At 40.7% G+C, this 23,630-nt stretch overlaps 2 protein-coding genes across 2 annotated transcripts in view; one reads left to right on the forward strand and one right to left on the reverse strand.

Moving 5' to 3' along the window:
- Positions 1–4,010: 4,010 nt before the first annotated feature.
- LOC137522790 (serine/threonine-protein kinase SBK1-like) lies at positions 4,011–17,708 on the forward strand. Its single transcript, XM_068242880.1, has 5 exons — positions 4,011–4,130; positions 4,239–4,411; positions 11,281–11,478; positions 14,227–14,426; positions 16,683–17,708. Exons 3-5 carry the CDS (start codon positions 11,313–11,315, stop codon positions 17,280–17,282), a joined length of 966 nt encoding a protein of 321 aa, XP_068098981.1. The 5' UTR covers positions 4,011–4,130; positions 4,239–4,411; positions 11,281–11,312; the 3' UTR covers positions 17,283–17,708.
- A 2,215-nt stretch (positions 17,709–19,923) lies between these two features.
- The window catches only part of LIG1 (DNA ligase 1), a 156,446-nt gene continuing 152,739 nt past the window's right edge, over positions 19,924–23,630 (reverse strand). The window contains exons 27-28 of the mRNA XM_068241007.1: positions 22,245–22,337; positions 19,924–20,473 (exon numbers count right to left, since the gene is read on the reverse strand). Coding sequence (XP_068097108.1) covers positions 20,396–20,473; positions 22,245–22,337 — 171 coding nt within the window. The 3' untranslated portion in view covers positions 19,924–20,395. The remainder of the gene's footprint in view (positions 20,474–22,244; positions 22,338–23,630) is intronic.

Consider the following 23,630-nt stretch of genomic DNA (forward strand, 5'->3'; position numbering starts at 1 on the left):
AACTTATTCTGTTGCTGCATTGTAAAGCTGCTTTTATGACTACTTATATCCTGGTAACACAAGTGTTTGATGCCATAGCATGGGAGTTTTATTTGTTTTTAACATGTTTTTGGATGTTCCTAATAAAGATATTTTGTAGTATTATCTGGTCGCTTCAGTATTTTGATTATAGAGCCTTCTATACAGATGCTCTTTTTTTTGTTTATGGATGCCTTTATGTATCATCTGTTGAGGCACTTATTATGGTGTTTTATAGTCTCATTCAGTTTTGGTTCCCATTTCACTTACATAACATGTCTATCACTTAGATTGTGCGAGATGTTTGTATTGTGACACAAGCATAATTAAGACAAAACAGAATAATAATAATAATAATAATAATTAGGTTATAAGTATTCACCTCAGGCCAATACATTGTAAAACCCCATTTTGCTGTATGCACAGTATCAAGTCTCTTTGGTTATGTCTCTGTTAGCTTAGCACATCTATCTAAAGGTGTGTACACACGCACTACATCCGTCAACGATGGGTCCGTCAGACCCTCCCGCTGGGCGGACGTTCAGCCGACAGAAGCACGTGTGTACGCACTGTCGGTGGACTGATAAGGCTGTTCGTTCAGAAACAGCCTTATCAGTCTGCCGACAGCGCGTACATGTGTGCTACTGTCGGCTGGACGTCCGCCCAGCGGGAGGGTCTGACGGACCTGTCATTGCCGAAAGTAGTGCGTGTGTACACACCTTTAAAGGGAACACGAGGTGAGAGTGATGCAGAGGGTGCCATATATTTTTTTCCTTTTAAACTTTGCAAGTTGCCTGACTGTCCCCTGATCCTGTGTCTCTAATACTTTTAGCCATGGACCCAGAACAAGCGTGTAAATTCGATGCTCTGACTCAAAACTGACTGCCTCTACTTTTCTATTTTATTTGTTTTTAACATAATTTTATTACCACTGGGTGCCTCTTCACCCTTGTTGTGTCAGTGCTTCCTCAGTCTCCTAGGGGCATTATTGGGGTATAGTGGCTTCGCCACCCCTGGTGCCAATGACTTTCAAGAGTGCGACTATCCCCATTTAGCTACATGTGGTTTGCCCGAGTGGAGACGGGTCTTAATCTCCTTAGCAGTAATCCTGAGTCAGGCTAGGGATGGAAAGACACAGAACAGGGTGGTAATCCTGTGCCTGAGTGAGTTTCATGTAGGAGCTGTTGCAGACCTGTCTGAGGTATGTTTTTCTTCTTGTTTTTAGGGTCTAAACCAGGCATGGGCAAACTTGGCCCTCCAGCTGTTAAGGAACTACAAGTCCCACAATGCATTGCAGGAGTCTGACAGCCACAGTCATGACTCAAAGGCAAATGCATTGTGGGACTTGTAGTTCCATAACAGCTGGAGGGCCGAGTTTGCCCATGCCTGGTCTAAACGCTTGTGAAAAAATTGCACAGCTTTAAGACTATAAATCTGGAAATAATCATAACGACAGAGGTTAATCTTCTCCACCTGCTTCTAATGGTTGGTTGCCCTTTTGTTGCAACCCATATTTGTGAGTATATTTCTTTCCAATGCATTATTCCAGATACTAATATCATATTGCGCTATTGGGCTCCTGTTGTCTCTGTGTTTGTTTCCCAGAGTGATTTTCATCTTGCCTGTTCTGGATTAGCCACATGCTTGTTTTAGATGTGTGATTCAGGCACTACTGATGCCAAAACATCAACTGGACTGCCAGAAAACTGGTATTGTTTGAAAGTAAATAAATATGGCAGCCTCCATATCACTCTCACATCGAACGAAGGCGTGTATCACAGCCAGATGTGCCAATCCTCCCCAGCATAGTAGTCAGATGTGCCCCCTACCTCTTTAGTAATGTAGCCAGATGTTTCCCCAGTATAGAAGCCAGATGTGCACCCTTCCCCGGTATAGTAGCCAGATGTCACCCCCCTCCATTCCTAGTATGAATGCAGGGGCCAAGGACTACAAACAGCACTCACCTCTTCCAGGTTCCAAGCACTGGAGGTCCTGTCTGTCTTCTCTGTAGTGTTGCTTCTCAGACCGGGCACTAGAGCCAAAACTGAGAGGCAGGAAGTACAGAGCAACAATACTACAGAGAAGACAGACAGGTTCTCCAGCGCCTGGAACCCAGAGGAGATGAGCGGGTGCTGCCTGTTGTCCACTATGTCTCGTAACGCTGCAGGTAGGAGTGTGGATGGGGAGTGCACAGAAGGAGTGAGCACAGGGGGAAGTCTAAGTGCATACACTGCCAGCGGCACACAATGGCAGGAGTGGGTCCTGAGGAAAGAGAGGAAGGATAGATGTCAATCCTCTTCTTTGCACCCTTGCAGCTCTGTGCCCAAAGGCTGGAGCCTATCCAGCCTCTGCCTCGGCCCAGCCCTGGCATTAAGTATTGTAAATGAAATGCAAGCTGTTCCAAGTTGGTGCAAGTTTATGCTAATTTTGTATGCAAATGTATGCCGTTCAAAAATGGACCAAATTAATCCTGCCAAGGTGGGATTTGATTGGTCCATTTTCAAGCTGCATGCATTTTGCATATAGAATTTGCATAATCCTGCATCAGTCAATTCTGAGTTATTTGCATCTCAATGACCATCCCTATAAAGCATGTCTGTAACCAACATATAGATAGTTAAAGAACAAAAGATAAAGAAATAAACCTCTTGCCTAAATTTTAGCACTGCGCAAATTTACAATCAAGCCTTTTTAAAAGGATTGACTTTTTTTTCAACAAAGCAATTGATACAGTATAGTCTCGTTATAGTAAACATTCAGGTATAGTAAACTAAATGTCCTGATCCCAGCCAAGCACCTTAATAAGTATATGGAAGTAACGCCTGGTATAGTAAACCCTGATATAACTTGTTATAATAAACCTGTTTTTTTGGCACTTTCAATATTCTGTATCCAGCTATAGAGGAAAGTGGGCAGGCGCATGCGTCATACATCAGTCGGAGACCCATGAGCCATGGTTGGTGGGGGGTCTGGCAGCCGCTTGTAAGGTCAGTTCACACTGGCACTTTCATTGGTTCAGTTCCGTTTCCCCATATCCCCCCAGACCCTCATCACCAAAGTAGACTTTACTAGCTAGAATGGTCCATGTTTTAGCCAGCATATTTAACAGAATCAGTTTCTCATTGCCCCCAGTGCGGTGCTTCAGCTTTCATTTCCGTTCCAAAAAACAAAAACAATGCAGCACCAAACTTGCAGTCTAGTCTGTTCAGTGGAGCGATCAGAATGGATCTGTTCAAACGGACCAATGCGAACGGAACCGTAGCCCACTCGCTATTTGCACACTACTCTGGGCCTGTGTGGATTCTTTCAAAAGCACCAGCCAGTGAGACCAATGTTTCCTGTGTTTCATCTGCAACTTGCTTGTGCATGGCTGCACCGCTACAGTATAATCCAGGCTGCACAGAAATGTAGACAGAGGAGCACACCATCAGTACTGTACCTGCATTAACTGGTGGGACGTATGCTTCCTGTGCAAGCTGTTGGGTGATTATTGCATGCAAATCCCTGCAGATTAAGCACTGTGCATGTTGGTCTAGCCTAGACACTGTCTGTGCTCGCTTGCTGAAGCAGTAAAAATAAAAAAATTACACCCAAGTATTGACTGAATTAAGATCCAGTACTATAGTATACTTTATGTGCTCGAGTATGAACCTTCTTATATAGTAAACTTCTGATATAGAAAACCACTATTCCAAGGTCCCTTGGAGTTTACTATAAAGGGATCCTAGTATATTAACAAAATTACTTCTTGTACTGAGATGTTAGTGTAATGCATTATTCAACTGTTATATGTATCTAACAAATACATATAAAAGTTGAATCATGCATTACACTAACATTTCAGTACAAGATTTAATTCTGCCAATATCAATTAATGTGATGTATAAAAATAACCTGATACATTCTGTCATTGCATTTTACAAGTGGAAAACATGTGAGCTCCACGTTTACACTCAGTGCAGAGAGTCCTGAACAGAAATACAGGCATTATAAATAGAGCTTCCGATAAAAAAAAAAAAAAGTGAAGAGAAGATGGATAACCTGCATGCTAAGAAGAGGGCACAAGTTCAGACTGGCTGAATAATGTTAACAAGTACAAGTGTTAGGAGGTGGTAAGCACTCGGGGAGTCTAACTTTAGAAACACTTTTTGGAAATGGTTCTATATGTGTGTGACGGACCTACAGATTCACCTCTAGCTCTGTTTTATTGAACCTGCCAGGAAAAAGAACAGCAACACTTTCACCAGCCACAGGAGCCTATAACTGTCAGCTCCACTGCTGCCATAGTAGGCGGAAACACAAGGTGACAAATGAGTGTGCAGACCGACGTCTCTCTGTAGCTGGCAGTCAAGCAAGAGAATTCAACTTGGAAGGACATCACCATTCATTTCAGGTGTGGTATTGTCATACGCAATATTTATGCCATGCTCTCATTTTGCAATGCAAATGTCGTGTGGGTAAAAATGCAGCATGAATAATAATGATACAAGTGTGGAGACCGCTGTTTTCTACTTAGAGGAAATTTCTTCTGTCTTTTACATTTTTCTGCAATTATAAAATAGAGCATTTAGAAGCAGGTGCAAAATAATTGCAAGTGCAATGTGGGAAATATGGGGAAAGTCATGGAGAATGGTCTCATTGCCGATATCTCCAGGAATAATGATTTTCAGTTGATGCAACTCATTGCTCGAAAACCATTGCATTGATTACAGCTTATGAATGATGTGTAATCCAGTGACTATTATTTCTAGAAAGGTGATTTCTTTTCTTGAGTTCCTAGTATGAATGTATTACTTGCAGAGTTGTTTTTTTTTTTAGTGGAGGTGAAGTAAGACTGTCAGGTGGAAAGTGTCAATGCTGGAAACTAGCAGAGAGGTCTTCTTATTGGAACAAAGATGATTTTGTCTGCTATCTGTCCACTTATATAATTTCATTTCTGTATAAGTGTAGTAAGGTAAAATAAATATTGTGCAAAGTGCAGGAACCCATGCAACTAATCAGTGATCCTTTCCCAATGATCTGATTTACTCCATGTACTTGAAGTGGACATTTGGTTTCTTGCTGCATGCTCTGTATATCATGACTACTCTGTACACTGGCTTGCTGAGGTAAAATGACAGGAAATATTGTTACATCACCTTTGCAGTTAATTGGTAAGATCATCTTTACAATCTGCACTGTAGAATTTTCCAACATTGCAGCATTTGCATGAACGTGAAGAAAACCAGCATGTCATTCGTTTTCTTTAGGTAGAGATCTGGTTTAACATATTTATCAGTCTTTTATAAACCTGCACCATGTACATTCATTTTTTCCGCCCGGTCGCTGTAAGGGCTCACCCTGCTGCCACTGAAATTCCGGGCAGCAATAATTACTATTCGCCTTCCAAGTCATCCCCGAATTACCTGTGTGTGGGCCGCAGACTATAGCATTACAGCTATAGCTGCGCCAAACTCAGACAATACGCAGGGCACAGCGAGAAGCTCTGCCTCGACTTGCACTCCCTACCCATCGCTGGGGTTATCACCTATAGTACTTTGCATTTGAAAGGACAACTGAAGTGAGAGGTATATGGAGGCAGACATATTTATTTACTTTTAAGCAATACCTGTTGTCTGGCAGTCCTGCTGATCCTCTGCATATGCAGATCAGATGTTTCTGACATTATTGTCAGCTCTCACACAATTAGCTGCATGCTTGTTTCTGGTGCTATTCAGACACTACTGCAGCCAAATAGAACAGCAGGGCTGACAGGCCACTCGTCTGGTTTAAATTGGGAATAAATATAGCAGCCTCCATATCCCTCTCACTACAGTTGTCCTTTAAAGAGAACCCAAGCCGATGGCAGAGAATATCGGTGAAGGGAACAAAAGGTGTCAATAAGTAGAATTATAGTATGGGGCAAGAAGAGGTTAGTATTACTGGTCAGAGTTAGAAGAAGGTTAGGGTTAGGTATCTGGAAGGATGATCTCACTAAGGGGGAGGTTAAGTGTCAGGATGATAGATTTTAGTGAGGTTTGGAGGTCAGCTGCCCATACACCCCAGGTCCGTTTTCGATCAATTTCATGCACAAATGGATTCAGATTCGGCATTGTGTGCCACCCCCGACACTGTGCCCCCCTAATGTGAATGTCCCCCCGGTGCCCACTGTAAAGGATACATTACCTGTCCACAGCCTGCTCTTGTCCCCCACTGCTTCCAGGATATCTCCTCTGCCTACACATCCGCCCCACGTGGTTTCCTAAAAAGGGTGCGCGCGTGTGATGTCTCACGCGCGCCCTTACTAGGAAACCTCGTGGGACGTGCGTGTATGGAGAGGGGGATGCGCCCAGAAGCCAGTAGAGGGACAAGCGCAGGCCGCGGACAGGTAATGTATCCTTTACACTGGGCACCGTGGGAACAGTGTTGGGGGTTTCTTCACGTTTGTCGGGAAATTGCACGCCGTTAGCACTACGCACCCGATCGAGCAGCATCTTGCAGCATGCGTGATCGAGAATGCAATCAATTTTCGTCCCAAAATTGGTCGCATTGTCGGTCTGGCTTGCACTTGGTGGCACAGATTTTCATCCAATTTAAGTATAATCGTATTGGATGGTCGATCGGCTGCCAGATATATGGCCACCTTTAGTGTTCGGAAACAACTGGGGGGTGGATTGACAAAAACACTAGAGAAATGGTCAAGATTACTACTGAAAAGGAATTGTAAGAGCAAAAACTTGGTGCAAGCCCCCAATTAAGCTGCACCCCACCTACATGTACTGATACAATACTACCAATCACCCACTGATCCTAAGAGGAGGAGAAGAGGGAGCCGACACGCCTCTTTGCATTTCATTATCATAGTAATGAGAACAATTAGAGCAGCGACTATACAACACAGCATAATTAGACACTGAGTAGTTAATTTATAGCATATACAGCAAAATATCTGCAGAGAGAAAAACAAATAAATTAAATAAACTAAAAAAAAGGAAATCTCCTGTAAAAAATGCATAGAGCAATCTGCAAAGTATTATCTGCAATCCACAGTAACCATAGACAAATTCGCAAATTCTTCTTGCTTTAACTTATAAAAGACAAACTCTGAGGTGTGTTACAGTTCTTGGCTTGTAATCATTGTAATTTGCATCCACTAAATATGTAATACCACATTTTTATAGCCTCCAATCTGAAGAAAAAAAGCTGCCTAATAAATTAACCTTGCTCCTGCGGGAAATGCATTAAATGCAAAAATACAGCAATCAGGGCCTAACCCACTCTCTAAGCATAGCGAGATTTATGTTACCTGTTGACTTGTGTACATAGCAGTTTAGCTCCATCTATCCTTGGGCAGTAGGCAGTTGGGGATCTGGGATGAGTGGCAGGAGTGCTCACTGATTAGCCCTTTTAACCACAAGTGTAAAGTTGACTTCAGCTCCTGTCCCGGATTAGGTCAAGTCGGGCTCAACCTCAACAAAGCTTGCAAGAGAATTTGAATTCATTTATTTGGCATATTAGAATAAAAAAATCTGTAATAATGTTTGACAATTTGTACGTTACAAAGAGCTCTTCTAGGTGAATACGACTTTACCATCAGGTACACTGAAGTCCTCACTAAAATAAAGAGGCGTTATGAGCATCACTGCTGTTCAATCAAGACAGTATTGTACTCAAGTCACCTAGGATGAAAACGAAACTATAGCAATCAGTAGTACAGCTGTAGGTATTGTAAGGACTGTTCATACCTGGGCAAGTGGGTATTTGGAATTTGAAGCTATTTACATAATGTTTAGATGTATTTATAGCTATTCTCCTGTGCTGATCCTCCATCTGGAATTGCTGGGCAAACAGGAATATGCCAATCAGGTGTACTGAGTTGACCAAACACAAGTAGATGTGTGCCTGCTCATTTATGACTCAAACAAGACTGAATCCAATAAATAACCACCATATTCAGGAAACCTGCATTTAAAGCCCAACTTCAGGATTTATATTTATTTTTGGTTTTGGGTACATTGGGGGAAGGGGGGGGGGGGGGGGTAGACACTTTCAGGGGTTACTATTGCTTTCTGTATTCCCACATCTGGCATTTCCTTTACCTCTTGACCTTCATGTAGCGTTGTTGCTTAAAAAGGCAAATCCTGATGAGGAGAAATTAAAAACCAGAATAAAAATTAGTTGGGGATTCTGAAACTTCCCTTCTCTACAAAAAAGATTTTATTTATTTGATGTGTCTGTCATTCTGATTTTTTTTTCCATTTCCTATTTGGATAGAACGTGGCAGAAACTCTCATGCATAAGGACATCGGACAGCAAAAAAAAAAAAAAAAGCCCAAAAGAAGGTTTAACTCCTCATGACACGATCCAAAACTAAAATAAAAAATCTGGAATTGCGCTATATCACAAACATGTTGCTGCATCAATCCCATGAATACATGTAAGGGTCCCCCTTCCTCCACGCAACTCACTACAATCATGTGCTAGCCACAACGAAGTCCAAGTAAAGAGGTGTCCAGCCTTTAGCAGTGTTGATACAAGATAAGAATTGTCTATCCAGATTCGAGATATTCTGTAAACAGTATAGTCATAACACATGCCCAGGCACATCACTGTTACTGAACAGCTTCTGTAACAAAAACGCCTGGAAAACCGCTCTGATGTAGAGTTTGACAGCGGTTTGCTTTTTTCCTATACTTAACATTGAGGCAAAAACGCTTTTGCAAACTGCAAACGTGCAGCAGGAGGCACGTTTGTGGTTTGCTAAAAACCTCAAACCGCAAGTGTGCCCCAATTCATTGAAATGCTTTACCCAAGTGTTTTCATTGGCGGATGTGGTTCGCTCCTAAAACCGCTCGGTGTGTGCTGGGCCTCAAAGCATTTGATTTGCATGCTCATTCTGGGCCACTGACTTATAGTATTAGAGGCAGAGCATTCGCACAAAAGTCACGCAACTGGAATTGTTTATAAGGGCTGGTGCACAGCGGTGCACAGGCTGGTGCACAGGGGGAAAACCGCTTGGCTAATGAAAGTGAATGGGATAGTGCACACCAGAGAGGTTCGTTTTTTCCACAAATGCAAACTCGGGGGCTGCAGCATTTTTTAAGATTTCGGAGGCGTTACTGCCTCAATGTTAAAGTATAGGAAAGTGGAAAACTGTTCTGAAAAACGCTAGATCAGAGCGGTTTTCCAGGCGTTTTTGTTACAGAAGTTGTTCGGTAACTGCTTTTACTGTAACAATATTTGTAATCTGCTACACAAAAATGCTCCAAAAAACGCTAGGCATGTGTAGAAAACCTCGCTCTGAAATCTGCTTCAAAAACCTCTAGCGTTTTGCAGATCTGCTAGCGGTTTTTGGTGTGCACTGGGCCTTAGAGAATGAAAGAAAAACTTCCATTACACAACAACAAACCACACACACTCTACAATGTCCCATTTGCTACATTAAGTTAAATATTACATCTTATTCCTACTTACATGTTAAAAGTATTTGTACTCACAAATTACACTTATCTAATGAATACAATAAATACATTTACATAAGGGACGTAACTCTATGCTATGATCAATAAATGCATTAATGTATTAAACTTTATTTCCATGGAAAAAATACTTCTATTTCCATTTATGAATGTCCAGTGCAAGGGTCTCTACTACTCTGACATGTGGCAAGGTTGAACATTCCACTCACCCTCTGCACTTAACACGACAAGCCACTTCATGATGATAGTGATGATTGCATATGTCATTAGGCAAAGGTCTAAGGTAATCTATTTGAGGAGTACTTCATGGCACAGTTGCTTTTCTACAAAACTACTTTAAGACAGAGGTGATCCTCGGATAAAAAACAAACTTGTGGCTTTCAAATGCTTCTTAATAATGAGATACAAGTACATCCGTCCTGAAATACATCTACAAATTTAGCATTTTCAACAAATACAACATCCCTGAGGCCTGGATCGCACTACAAATCGCTAGCGCAAATCGCTAGTGTTTTTAAGTAGCGTTTTGTAAGCAAATTCATGAGCGTTTTCTGGAGATTTTAAAAAGTTAAGCTTATTGCCTGCGATTGTGGTAGCGATTTGCGATTTTAATTCTGATTGGTCCTTTCAAATTATTATAATTTTTTTTACAGTTTGCAGTAATTGAAAATTGGACCGAAATCGGTATGTGTATCGATTCATGAGCGAATTGCCAGCGCTTCAATACTTTACAATGAAGCGCAAAGCTCCCAAAATGCTGCATGTCCTGCGATTGCAATTTTGCTAATCGCAATTGCTACTGTGGAATTTGTTACATGAATTTACATTGGCAGAGCATTTAAGGAAATCACTAGTGATTTAAAGCGGTCCCTAAAGGCTAAAAAAAAAAAGAGCCCTAGTGGGTTCAAGGTCTGAATGTTTTAATGTTGATCTCAGTTTTGTAAAAAAAATAAAAAATTTTTTTTTTATATATATATAACAAGGGCAATCTTTTTCTTTTATACTTTGTAAATGTTTTGCCACCCTTGCCTCACTCACCTAGCCGGTGGTGAGGCGCCTCGTTATGGAATCACAGTGTTTGTATCCTTTTAAAATGTTGGTTTGCAGAGCTCAATTTCTGTAGGAATATGGTTGTAAACTTCAGCGACATGGAAAAACATTGTCTTACAGGATGTAATATTAACTCATTTAAATCCTACTTTCAGATCATCCATGTTCCCTGCAGCACTTACTTTTACATCCGTTGTCTGTGGGGTGATGGGGGTCATCTGTATGTGCTGCTGCAGTGGAGTCTCTACTCCCTTGCACTAGTGAAAAGATGCTACCCATCTATTAGCGATGGGGGGGGGGGGGGGGGGGGCTAAGCCAAAGACAGCGCCAGCTTGAGCGCTGTACGTTATGCAGAATGGTTTGCCATTAATCATTACAATACATAGAGCTGACCTGAATGGGTTGCATATTTTTTTAACCAAATACTGGTACTTAAATATGCAATATAGCTAATAGTTTCGCTTACCCCTACTTACAGAAATTTCTTACATTGTGTCACACTCTTAGGCCTTATTCACTTCTAAAATCGCTTAAAAAACCCTGCAAATGCTCATAGTGTGAATGAGCCCTTGATAGAAGTAAACAAAAAGAGCTCACAAATTATTATTAGCATTTAATAAAAAAAAAAAACAGTTCCAATATATGCATTGCAGACAATATTTTGGCCTATCCTGTAATCAAGTAATTGCCTTTTTTCATAACCAAATATGACAATACAGAATTGCTTAGTAATGCCACCATTTTTTTAAAACAGGAACTAAAATATAGAAAAAAATCTGATAAAACATGAACCTAAATGAAAAATTGTGGAATGAAAACTACGTGGAAGAAATGCTGCTTCTAACTTCTCAAAATCTACCAAAGATTAAGATTGAAGAAAATTACACCATTGTGAAAGAGCTGGGCAGTGGTTCTTATGGGCATGTACTACTTGCAATGAACCAAGCAAGAGGTGAGAAATACTATATGTTTTATAAGTTATTTTATGTATGCATGTGTTTGTGATAACTAAACTGAAAATAAGAGCAGTTTAAATTACCTGGGGCTTCTTCCAGTCCCCTGTGCCCTCACCGTCATCCCGCAACCATCCAGTCAGAGCTACCGAACATGCATGACCTCGGGCCACGAGCCTCCTGATCATGCTTCTGGGGCTGGGAGCATTTTTCACATGCGTTGTAGCAATTTTTACATACCGCACAAACACAAAACATTCCCGTAAATGGGGGCACACTCAGAAGGTGAGCGGCCTGGGGTCGCGCACACGGCTGACAGAAAGGCACTGCAGCTGACCAGTAAACGGAGAAGGATATGGATTTTTCCCCTTTAAAAAAAAAATACCAGTTGCCTGACTCTCCTGCTGATCCTGTTTCTCTAATACTTTTAGCCCCAACAAGCATGCAGATCAGGTGCTCTCACTGAAGTCAGACTGGATTAGCTGCAAGTTTGTTTCAGGTGTGTGATTCAGCCACCACAGCAGCCAAAGAGATCAGCAGGACTGGTATTGTTTAAAAGGAAACATCCATATCCTTCTCAGTTAAAAGAGGAACTCCAGTGAAAATAACGTAATGAAAAAAAAAGTTCTTAATTTTTACAATAATTATGTATTAATGATTTAGTCAGCGTTTACCCATTGTAAAATTTTTCCTTTCCCTGATTTGGCATATGACATCATATGGTGACATTTTTACCACTGGCAGGTGATGTCACTGGAAGGAGATGCTGCTTGCATTTTTGGCAGTTGGAAACAGCTGTTATTTCCCACAATGCAACAACGCTCGCACAGTGTGATGTCAGTACCTCAGTGCTGTGAGGCGCTGACATCAAGGGGTTTCACCACAACATCAGCCATGCAGAGCCCCCTGACGATCCATTTGAGAAAAGGAATAGATTTCTCATGGAAAAGGGGGTATCAGCTACTGATTGGGATGAAGTTCAATTCTTGGTTACGGTTTCTCTTTAAGTAATCCCATCAAACCCCTACTTCAGAGCTGTGATTTTTTTTTTTTTAGAGTTCAACCTATGGAAAATCAGTGAGAAAACTCAGGAAAAATGTTTATTGGATCAATCATTTCCCTCCTCCCTAATCCATAAGCTTTGTAGATAATATGTTCAATAACTAATCAATCACAACCAGAAAAATCTCCGCAGGCAAAAGACATTTTGAACTGTGTGGAAAGACCATGATGATTTTCTACAGACGCAAGCACAAGTGGCACATCCTTTGCATACCATTCCCACTGGACACTACAAATCTTGGCACTGCATCACAACAGTTACACACAGATTCAGATCAGGCACAAAGCACAGAATGTACGTGATGATGAGTGTGTTACCATAACAAAGCATCATTCTTAGGACTTTATCTGTTTCAACATGTCCCACGTTGAAAGGCTGCAAGCGAGCCACTCAGCACTTTTCTTTTTTTTAACTACTCCTGCCTCTGATATAAAGTATGTGGCTTTGGCTCATACCTCTGATATCATGATAACCTGACATCAAAAAGGCGTACTACAATAGGCCCGTGGGTGGACAGTCATAGCGTTAGTGACGAAGAGGAGATAATTACGCAAGCAGATAATGTTGGAATCAAAGGCAACTTGAGAGTGACTCATCAGAGATTAGCTGGGGACATTGACCTAATGTACCGTACTAGCAATGTACTATCCATTCTCCTAACACTCAGTATAAACACAAATGGCCTAAGTGGACTTGATGAAAAATATGGACAGGTCATGCTTATTGGACAATTCATTTTGGAAGTCTGATTCTGTAGAGGGAATTACCTTGAATAATAATTTTATCTACATTCGCTTCAGTAACTTTCCTTGATAAGGTGAATTGGATGACCAGGTGAATAATGAAGAATCTGTCAACTTCAAATTTACGTGGTGTGTTACAAGAATGGATAATATATTGCTACAGTACAGTACATCAACGTCCCCAGCTAATCTTTGATGACACTCTTACCTCTGTTTCCCACATTACAGGCTTGTATAATTATCTCCTCTTAAAGCAGATCTAAAGCAAAAATAAACTTATGAGATAATGAATTATGTGTAGTACGGATAATAAATAGAACATAAGTAGCAATGAAGAGAGTCATTTTTATTTTCAGTTATATAGCTTTATTTACAGTATAACATTGCGTTATACTGTCATAGTTGCAGTTTAGAATCCACACTCTGTAAAACAAAGCAGAGCAAATGACCCTTTGAACGTTCCTGCAGTAAAACCATTTCTCAATCTGTCTCTCTCGGTTTCTAGGCTGTTTAAGCTCTTTAGAAAACAGAACCGGAATCGACCAAGTTAGTTGACTAGCTCAGAGAAGTTCTTTTGCATAGATAACAACTCGAGTTTAACTGTTCCTGTATTGGAAAACAACAGGAGATCCTTTTTTTGCTACGAATGTTCATTTATTATCTGTAATACACATAAAATATATGTCATAAGTTTAGTTTGCTTCAGATTTGCTTTAAAGGACACTTGAAGTGAGGGAGATGTGTAGGCTGCTATATTTGCTTCCTTTTAAACAATGCAAATTGGACAAATTATCAGATTGTCTTTTAATTGTAATTTTCAGAGCAAATAATAAAGTTCTTCTCCCCCCCCCCCCCGATAATTTCATATCACTTTAATAAATGGGCTTTTCAACAGATGAATAAAAAACAAAAACAAAATGTTTAAATTACTTGTATTACAGGGAACCTCATGGCTCTGAAATTCATGCAGAAAACAAACACTGAGCTACAGGGTTTCCTGGTCGAATACTGCGTTTCCCTCAGCCTATCAACTCATCCATGCATTATAAATACTTTTGGAATCGCTTTTCAGACGGAAAGACATTATGTGTTTGCCCAAGAGTTGGCCCAAGATAATCTCTTCTCTCTCATGAAGCCTCAGGTAAAACAAAGATATACTGTATGAACACTACTATTAGGACATGCTAGTGCAACCTTTATCCTTGACTAAAGTTATACTTTTACGAGACATTTTTTTAGAATCTCTTTTGGTATATTGTATGTATTCTTAGAAGCATCAGGGTAACTATGCCATATCAATATAAGCCATAGGAAATCTAAGTTGTATATAAAATTAAGTTTATGTGCCTTAGATCTCATTAGTTTGTGTTTTCTTCCTTACATATAGGCTCATTAAATAACAGACACTTGATTTTAGGTATAACTCTGTGTTATGTGCACAAGAATTCATTAAAACTTGTGACCAGTTTACAGTATATGGACAGTAATTTTATTAGTGATTTAAATATTGTATAGACTGATCTGTGCCATCCACTAGCAGCAAAGAAATCATAGAAACAAAACCATCTAAAATCTGCCATTGAAAAGAAGCATTTGTTCCAGGCAAAAATAACAGACGAGCTTGTAAAATGAACTGAGATGATGGACAGATATGTACTGATGTCAGCCAAGAACAAAAACCGAAATGAGCCACTATCATAAAACTGATAAACAGGTTGATAAGACCAGTGCCTGTCACTAATTTCAGCAACAACCATAATACAGGATGAAGCATTTCATCAAGTAACTGAGTAATTTTTTTTTTAATATATATATATATATATATATTTAAAAATAAAGAACAGCATAGCCCCTCCAATTATTAAATTTTTCCTCCATCGGTCAGGAAGGTGAAGCCCAAAACCACAGGACTTAGCTGATCATAATAAACATCAGTACTAATAGTTCTTAACTGGAGGGTACCTTGCGGTGGGAATCTAATAACCCTTCTCCCTCTGCAAAGCACTCCTGTTCAATGTGAAGAACAAGGGGCTCTTCACCAGCTCTTGTGTCCCAACAGAGGTAGTAGTAGGAATGGGACTTACCGTATTTTTCGGAATATAAGACGCACTTTTTCTTCCCCAAATTTTGGGGAGAAATGTGGGTGCGTCTTATATTCTAAAGATACAAAAAAAAATCAATGCAGAGTGCGCAGGGAAGCTGAAATGCCGCTATACATTACCTGATCTTGCAGCCGCGATCCTCCCCCCGGCTGTCGGCGATCCTCTTCAGCATCCTCCTTTCACCCTGGGTCCCGCAGTGCGATCCTCTTCAGTGGCAGCGGTAGGCAGGGGCACTGGCCGCCTACCGCTGTGCAGAGCCGCCGGGGTCCGCTGGGCCATTTCCATAAACACTTCCGGGGTCCGCTGGGCCATCTGCATAATCGCCGCTGGAGTCCGCTGGGTCCTCTGAATAATAGCCGCTGGAGTCCGCTGGGTCCTCTGAATAATAGCCGCTGGAGTTCGCTGGGTCACCGCCTCCATACACGCAGTCATCTGCACTAGCCGCGCATGTGCGCCAGGGGTCATGCATGACGTATGTTGGAATCTAAATTCCTTTAACAATAAGAGGCCCTAAACATGTCTCTTCCAGAAGAATGAGCACAGATATGATTTAGTATTAAAAAGGCTATGTAGGCTCAGCCTTCAGCTTATTTGCCATAAGTAGTGTGTATGAGGAAAGGATTGAAAAGTCAAATTGAAATGTGTACGTTTAAAACTGGTTTTCATTTCAATTTTTGTAAAAACATTTTAAAAGACTAAGAAAATCAATTACTAAAAAAAATTGAGTTAGTCTACAATTACTCAAGCCACAGACAAGTGTATAGAAATAAAAAAGCTCCCTACATGCAACAAAAATTGCCCAACATGTCTAAAAGCAACATTTTAATACATGGGAAAAGTTAATGTAATGGCATTGCAAAAAATATTATAAGGATTAAATAGAATGTTAAAAAACAGGTTGAGAGATTAAAATGCATTAGTCAACGTGTTTTTTTCCCCATTTTTAACTGAATCAGGCCCCACATGTGCAGATCGGTGGCTGTGGGTTGCCTTACTGCACATTCTCCCAAGTTTGTGGCTCAAAAACACAAAACTAGATACCAGCACACAAGACAGGCAGTCAAGCAGCTTAAACTTCCTAGAAAAGTCCACAATGACAGTCATCGTTTTTCTCACAGTATAGTTTTCTTGAAGAAAAAAGTAGGTTTAGCATAGCCCTGAGAGTTATTATTTATGACTTGTAATCGATCTCCAGAATAACAAATTCACGTGTGAACTATTCATTTCTTTCACATATTTCTACAATTTTTTTCCCGTAACATTTTTAAAACATCAAATTATTTTTTTTTTTAAAGGGTGGTGTACCAGAAAATTCAGTTAAGCGCTGTGCTATCCAGTTATCCAGTGCTTTGGACTATATGCACAAGAAAGGCCTGGTTCATCGCGACATAAAACCTGAAAATATTCTCATCTTTGACAAAGACTGTCGGAAGGTCAAACTAACAGATTTTGGACTTTCTTGTCGAAATGGAACATCTTTGGAATCCATGCCTGAAAATCTGCCCTACACAGCTCCAGAGATGAGCTGTCTCGGTGTATCAGACAAGTTAATTGCACAAAAGAGTTTAGACACTTGGTCATTTGGGGTCTTGCTCTTTTGCACTTTAACAGGATATTTTCCATGGACCTCTGCAATCATGACTGATAAACACTATATAGAATACACCAAATGGCACAGAAGCAAACGAATATTCCATATTCCAAACCTGTGGAAGACATTTAGCATAGAAGCTTTAGAAATGTTGACAAAACTGATAGTCCCAGATCCATCTTCAAGGTGTTCTTCATTAGAAGTCCTACATTATCTCAAAGCACCATGGAAAACCATCCTTGACAACAAACACAAAGCTATGAACTATAATTACAGTGTCAATAAAAACTGTGTTTGGAGATAAATATGATGGCATTAGTATAGCCTTGAAACATCGTATTCTTCTCCATGAAATTACGGAAGTGTGTATTAATACCGTGCTGCTTTTGTTAAACTAGGACTACAGTGTGTATTTTATTAGCACTTAAAATGCAGTTCTATCTAATACTACTACAACTTTGATCAGCAACAAAGTAGAATGTTATACTGGTAGCTACACTTCACCTAGTATAGGCCTTTTGGGCAAGACTCTCATTCCTATTTTTTAATTAGGTTATTATACAGTCACTTTATAGCTTAATTTTTGTATCCAGATGAAAAAAAACGTTGTATATAACACTGTTAAGAAAACGTGCTCCACGTTACAGACCTTCATATACAGACATTGTTTTGTAAAATACTTATTTTTCTTATATTACATTAACTGAATGTCTTTTCTTAAGTCATGTGAACTGCATGTATTTTTATAGATGTACAATAAATATTTAATAAATTAAACTGTGTTTCATGTGTTCAGGCCTCTGCGTTACATTTGGCAAAATGTAGAGAAGTTTTAAAGAGTTTCCTAAAGGCATACATGACATCATACAGCCAGTCATTTCAAATCAACTACAGTAAAATACACAGTCTTGTATGTCCACTGTAATAACTAATTTTATTTTAAGTACAATTTAAGATTTAGGTAGAATTATGCAGCTAACATTATTAGACCAAATTGCCATAACCTAACACTTTTCATGATGTTTTTATTAAATCAAATAAATTCAAAATCTACATTGAAAACAAGCATTGGGTATCTTTAAAAATTGCCTGGAACCTCTGCTAGGCTGCCTGGTAATCCAGTCAGTCAGCGCAGGCGCAGTCCGGCAACACATGCTACAATGGCCAGGCGCATTCTGTGTCTTCACAGTAGTACTGCGAAGGTGCAGAACTCTCCCGGCGGCAGGGCTACACACGTGCAGTACGCACTGACTAGCAGACTTACCGGGCCGAACTGTGTAGGATCCAGGCGGTGCAGGACGGTGGCGAGGGGCCAAACAGCCTGAAGAGGGCTGGAGGAAGCCCCAGGTACATACAATTTTTGTCATCTCAGGTTTGCTTTAATTTGGAATTTTAAGCTACTCTCACAAGGCACCATAACGAGATACAGTGGAATGTTATACATTATTCAGGATACTCAATATTCCGTGAATTATCCTGGTTTCAGTTTACAATAGGTATGCATTGTTTTATACTGGTACGTACTGTAGTCTGCCCTTCCACTGATGTTTAGCCTAGGCTATGATGTCATAGCATTCAACCCTGGAGGACTCAGAGTGCAGGTGTTGTTTCTTCTTGTATAACGACAAACATCCCACACCTTGCCAGCAGTAACGATCTGGCCATCTGTGATAAATTTAAGAATCTAAATCAAGATGAAGTAATTTATAAAGTAATAATGTAAATAAACAAGCATTTTTATTAAAGGAATACTGTAGGGGGGTTGGAGGAAAATGAGTTGAACTTGCCCGGGGTTTCTAACGTTCCCTCGCAGACAACCGATGCCCGGGCAGCCACTCACCGATGCTCTGGCCCCACCTCCGGTTCACTTCTGGAATTTCAGACTTAAAAGTCTGAAAACCACTGCGCCTGCGTTGCCGTGTCCTCGCTCCCGCTGATGTCACCAGGAGCGTGCTACGCAGGCACAGACCATACTGGGCCTGCGCCGGAGCATCGGTAAGTGGCTGAGCGGGCACAGGATGTCTGTGGGGGACCATTAGAAGCCCTAGGTAAGTTCAACTCATCCCCCCCCCCCCCCGACCCCCTACAGTATTCCTTTAATCTCTAGTCACCAAAGTTTCTCTTTAAATGCTGTTATAATATATTCCATCTACCTAAGTCAGCCTTTCTCAACCTTTTCATCCTGGAGGAACCCCTGCAAGTAATTTTTGGATCTCAAGGAACCCCTGGCATGGTCTTTCAAAGGTGATGTCACTGATGCCACTACCCCCTATTACAGTGCCCTTTATTACCAACTCTAATGTTTTTTTATTAATGTGCTCATTTTTCTGCCCCTAAATTTAGTGCTTTTTACAGTACCACCTATTATAGTGTGTCCACTATCATACTGTCCCCAACCCCCATGATGGGGAAAATGCCAAGGAACCCCTGCAGAGTACTCAAGGTACCCTGGGGTTCCAGGAAACCTTGGTTGAGAAAGTCTGACCTGAGTAATCTGTATAAAGTGTTAAGTGTTCTGCACTATGTATGTCTAGATTGCACTGACAGTTTTGGCAGTAGGGATTTACAGGACTAGGCGGCAGTGCCCTAGAAGACTCATAGGCCATTTGGTCAACAACCAATGTTGCATGCAAAACTTGTCAATTACTTTTCGGGCTGACACAGGAGTGTCATGGTATAATGTTCCCTGCATAGGCAAGGAAGAGTTATCAAGAGGAAGACTAAGGTCTAGTACACACTATGTATATTGCGCTTCTCTGAGGGTGCCCATATATTACTCAATAATGTTTCCAGATCGACCTATGTCAATAATTTTATGGAATTGGAAAAGAATCGGGCTGCAACATTGTCGCCCAATCGATCTTTTGACGATTTCTGCCACATACATTACTCGATGATGCAGCCTGATCGGGGCTGCAAAAGTGGTCCAACAAAGAAAAGTAGACTTTACTGCAGTTATACAATCTGGGTGCTTTATTTTCACCATATCTTATAAAAAAATGAAGCAGTCAAAGCAATATCCAGCAAGTCTTCTTTAGATAAGGAAATTATCCACATTGAATGCACAGGATGTCAAACATGAGTAGAAAGAAGAAGAAACGCATAGAAACACACAGCCATATCAGCATACATACACCGATTAACAATACGCAGACATGTGGGATATCTTAATACAATAAAATGTACCAGTACAAACTATTTGCTGACCATAAAAGGTGGTCTGTTTGCATCATATGTACAGTATATGGTCTGGTAAAGATCAATGCATGACTTGCTAATAAGCCATAAAGAATGTTTGAAGTGGTGGGTGGCACGTTTGACCACAGAGTGTGTGAAGTGTTGGGAGACAGTGTTGCCCACAGCAGAACAAACATTTGCTTTATGTTTTTTTGTCCCATTAACATAATTTACAGAAATCTAGTAAAAATCATCATCTCTTTTCTCCTTTACAGACGTATTCTGTATTTGCTGCTGTTTCTTGTACAGTTCTGCAACCTGCAAAATAAGAGTGCACGCTTTACTTTAAAGACGAATATAAAATAAACAACTGCTTCAAAGTACACAAGTCTTGACAGTAAAAAATAGCATTAGAAACAAAAAGCACCCAAATGTTTTAAGTAAACCTGTGAGGTTTGAGATGGCCAAATTTAGATACTTACCTCGGGAGGGGGAAGTGTCTGGGTCCTACAGAGGCATATCCAGTCCTCCTTCGCCATGCTGTTCCAGAATGGAGACCCCTGAAGTGTGGCCGTACTGCGCCTGCACAGTAGTACGGACGTGCTGAGGCTTTGGTGGAAAAAGCCAAGCCTGACCAGATCTGGGCTACTGTGCAGGTGGCTGGTGCTTGCAAAACAGCATAGACCCGATCGGGCTCTGCTTTTTCTGCCAAAGCCCAAGCAGGTCCGTGCTATTCCACATGTGTTGTTGCATCAACAAACCCTTCACAATGGTTTTAGTGTGGGAACAGTGCTGGAATGGGCCGGTGGAGGAGAATGGAGCAAGCCTCTGGATGATCCAGAGGCTTCAGACTCTCGAAGTACCCAAATTGAGCACTTGTTTCCCCTACAGGTTTACTTTAAAACTTTTATGAAACTGTAAAACAACTGAGCAATGCTCTTAACTCCTCCTACATCTCAGCTCTAGTCACCGCATTTTTAGCCATGCAGTTGATAATATCACTGATGTTTCAAGCAATCTGACAAAAGGGGAGAGTGAAACACCTCATCACTTTGTGTTCACTGTCTTTCTGGACAACTCAGAGCAGTCTTTCAAACTGTGCAGCAGTCAATGCCATAAAGTTTGCAACACCACGCTCTGTCTTCCTGGGTGGCTCAGACTCAAAGTCAGCACCCAACACCAAAACAGAGTGTCACAACTGTGAAGCAGCAGCACAAGGCTGAACCTATGGATCGGGACCACAGATCTAAAAATGAATGCAATACAACATAAACACCATACTTGGAAAGACTGTCATTGAACAGAGGCAATAAAACATTAAATCTACTTTTTACATTCATGCCTATGTGCCGAGTACATACACATTATGTGGACCAGCATGTTTCTGCACAGCTCCCAAGAGAAAGAAGTGGGTGAGCTCTGGAACGTCGGCAGCAATTCCAGTTGCCAGTCATTTTATATCATAGCTCTGACAACTTTGTGATGTTTCACAGAAGGACAAAGGAAAGCTTATCGTCAAGATATTTAGCAATTTTGTCATTGTCAGAAGAAGATAAAGAAAAAACTTGTGCAAAATGAAAAGTCTTGCTCCAAATTCACACAATACAGTTAGTACCTGATTAACAAAGGGACTGTAGGTTTGTTTGTAACCTGAATCTGTCCATAACGCAAAACACTGTGTCATCTTTGTCCACTGTGTCTTCAGTGTACCCCTCTGCCCTATACTGTGTCACTTCTGTCCCCCGAATGCCCCCTTCTGTGCCGTCTCTGTACCCCTATTCCCTCCGTGTGTCCCTCTGCAGCAAATTTTACTTTTACCAGGTTAAAAAACTATGTTTCCTTGACTTTTTAAAAATCAATTTTCTCAAAAACAACACAGTCTTTTTGAAAAACATTTTTTGACTTGTTCCTACAGAAGTTTCACATTTTCAGGCCATTTATAATTTGGGTGTATGTTAAGTCAGTGACTACCTGTACTGTGATTTTTCCCCCTAGTATGTGAGGGAGTATGTTCTAAAGCACCTCCATCATATTATTTGTTATCTTAACAAAATAAGACAGGAAATGACACACAGGTTGTGCACAGCACCTGATTACTGCTCGTAGCATCTTCTGGCTTTTTGTCATCTCTTATCCGAAGGAAACGAGGGAAGCGTAGAGATATTCCCTTTTCATCTTCCACCTGAAAAGGGAAAAGTTTACTTAGTTTTGATTGAAAAGGTATGTCATAGACCGACACAAACTAAATCAATAAACCAGAAACGTAGCATGCTTTGCAGATGAACGCACTCCAATACTGTAATATTAAGTCTTTATAATTTCTACAATAATGGGAAAAAGTAGGTACACCTTATGCTAAAGACCCTGTTCAGCTTAAAGAGAATCTGTACTGTCCAATTTGTACAATAAAAAACATACCAATTGAGTCACTGTGATCTCCTGGATCCCTCTTTGCCGTCTCCGCCGCGATCCTGTCTTTTAATTGCCAGTTTTAGGAAGTGTTTACAAACAAAGAACATGGCCGCTAACCAGGAAGTGACGTGTGTGTATGTATATATATATATATATATATATATGTGTGTATATATATGTGTGTGTATACATACAGTGGTTTGCAAAAGTATTCGGCCCCCTTGAAGTTTTCCACATTTTGTCACATTACTGCCACAAACGTGTATCAATTTTATTAGAATTCCAGGTGAAAGACCAACACAAAGTGGTGTACACTTGAGAAGTGGAACGAAAATCATACATGATTCCAAACATTTTTTACAAAACAACAACTGCAAAGTGGGGTGCGCGTAATTATTCAGCCCCCTTTGGTCTGAGTGCAGTCAGTTGCCCATAGATATTGCCTGATGGGTGCAAATGACTAAATTGAGTGCACCTGTGTGTAATCTAATGTCAGTACAAATACAGCTGCTCTGTGACAGCCTCCGAGGTTTTCTAAGAGAATCTTGGGAGCAACAACACCATGAAGTCCAAAGAACACACCAGACAGGTCAGGGATAAAGTTATTGAGGCTTAGGCTACAAAAAGATTTCCAAAGCCTTGAACATCCCACTGAGCACTGTTCAAGCGATCATTCAGAAATGGAAGGAGTACGGCACAACTGTAAACCTACCAAGACAAGGCTGTCCACCTAAACTCACAGGCCGAACAAGGAGAGCGCTGATCAGAAATGCAGTCAGGAGGCCCATAGTGACTCTGGACAAGCTGAGGAGATCTACAGCTCAGTTGTGGGAATCTGTCCATAAGACTACTATTAGTCGTGCACTGCACAAAGTTGGCCTTTATGGAAGAGTGGCAAGAAGAAAGCCATTGTTAACAGAAAAGCATAAGAAGTCCCGTAAGCAGTTTACCACAACCCATGTGGGGGACACAGCAAACATGTGGAAGAAGGTGCTCTGGTCAGATGAGACCAAAATGAGACTTTTTGGCCAAAATGCAAAACTCTATGTGTGGTGGAAAACTG

This window comes from Hyperolius riggenbachi, chromosome 6 (assembly GCF_040937935.1).
Source record: "Hyperolius riggenbachi isolate aHypRig1 chromosome 6, aHypRig1.pri, whole genome shotgun sequence".
NCBI lineage: Eukaryota > Metazoa > Chordata > Amphibia > Anura > Hyperoliidae > Hyperolius > Hyperolius riggenbachi.

Excerpts from the sequence above, each read along its gene's own strand:
- LOC137522790 (XM_068242880.1), top strand. The coding sequence starts at position 11,313 with ATGAACCTAAATGAAAAATTGTGGAATGAAAACTACGTGGAAGAAATG. Across the intron at positions 11,479-14,226 it reads TGCAATGAACCAAGCAAGAG|GGAACCTCATGGCTCTGAAA; the intron begins GTGAGAAATACT and ends CTTGTATTACAG. Across the intron at positions 14,427-16,682 it reads TCTCTCTCATGAAGCCTCAG|GGTGGTGTACCAGAAAATTC; the intron begins GTAAAACAAAGA and ends TTTTTTTTAAAG.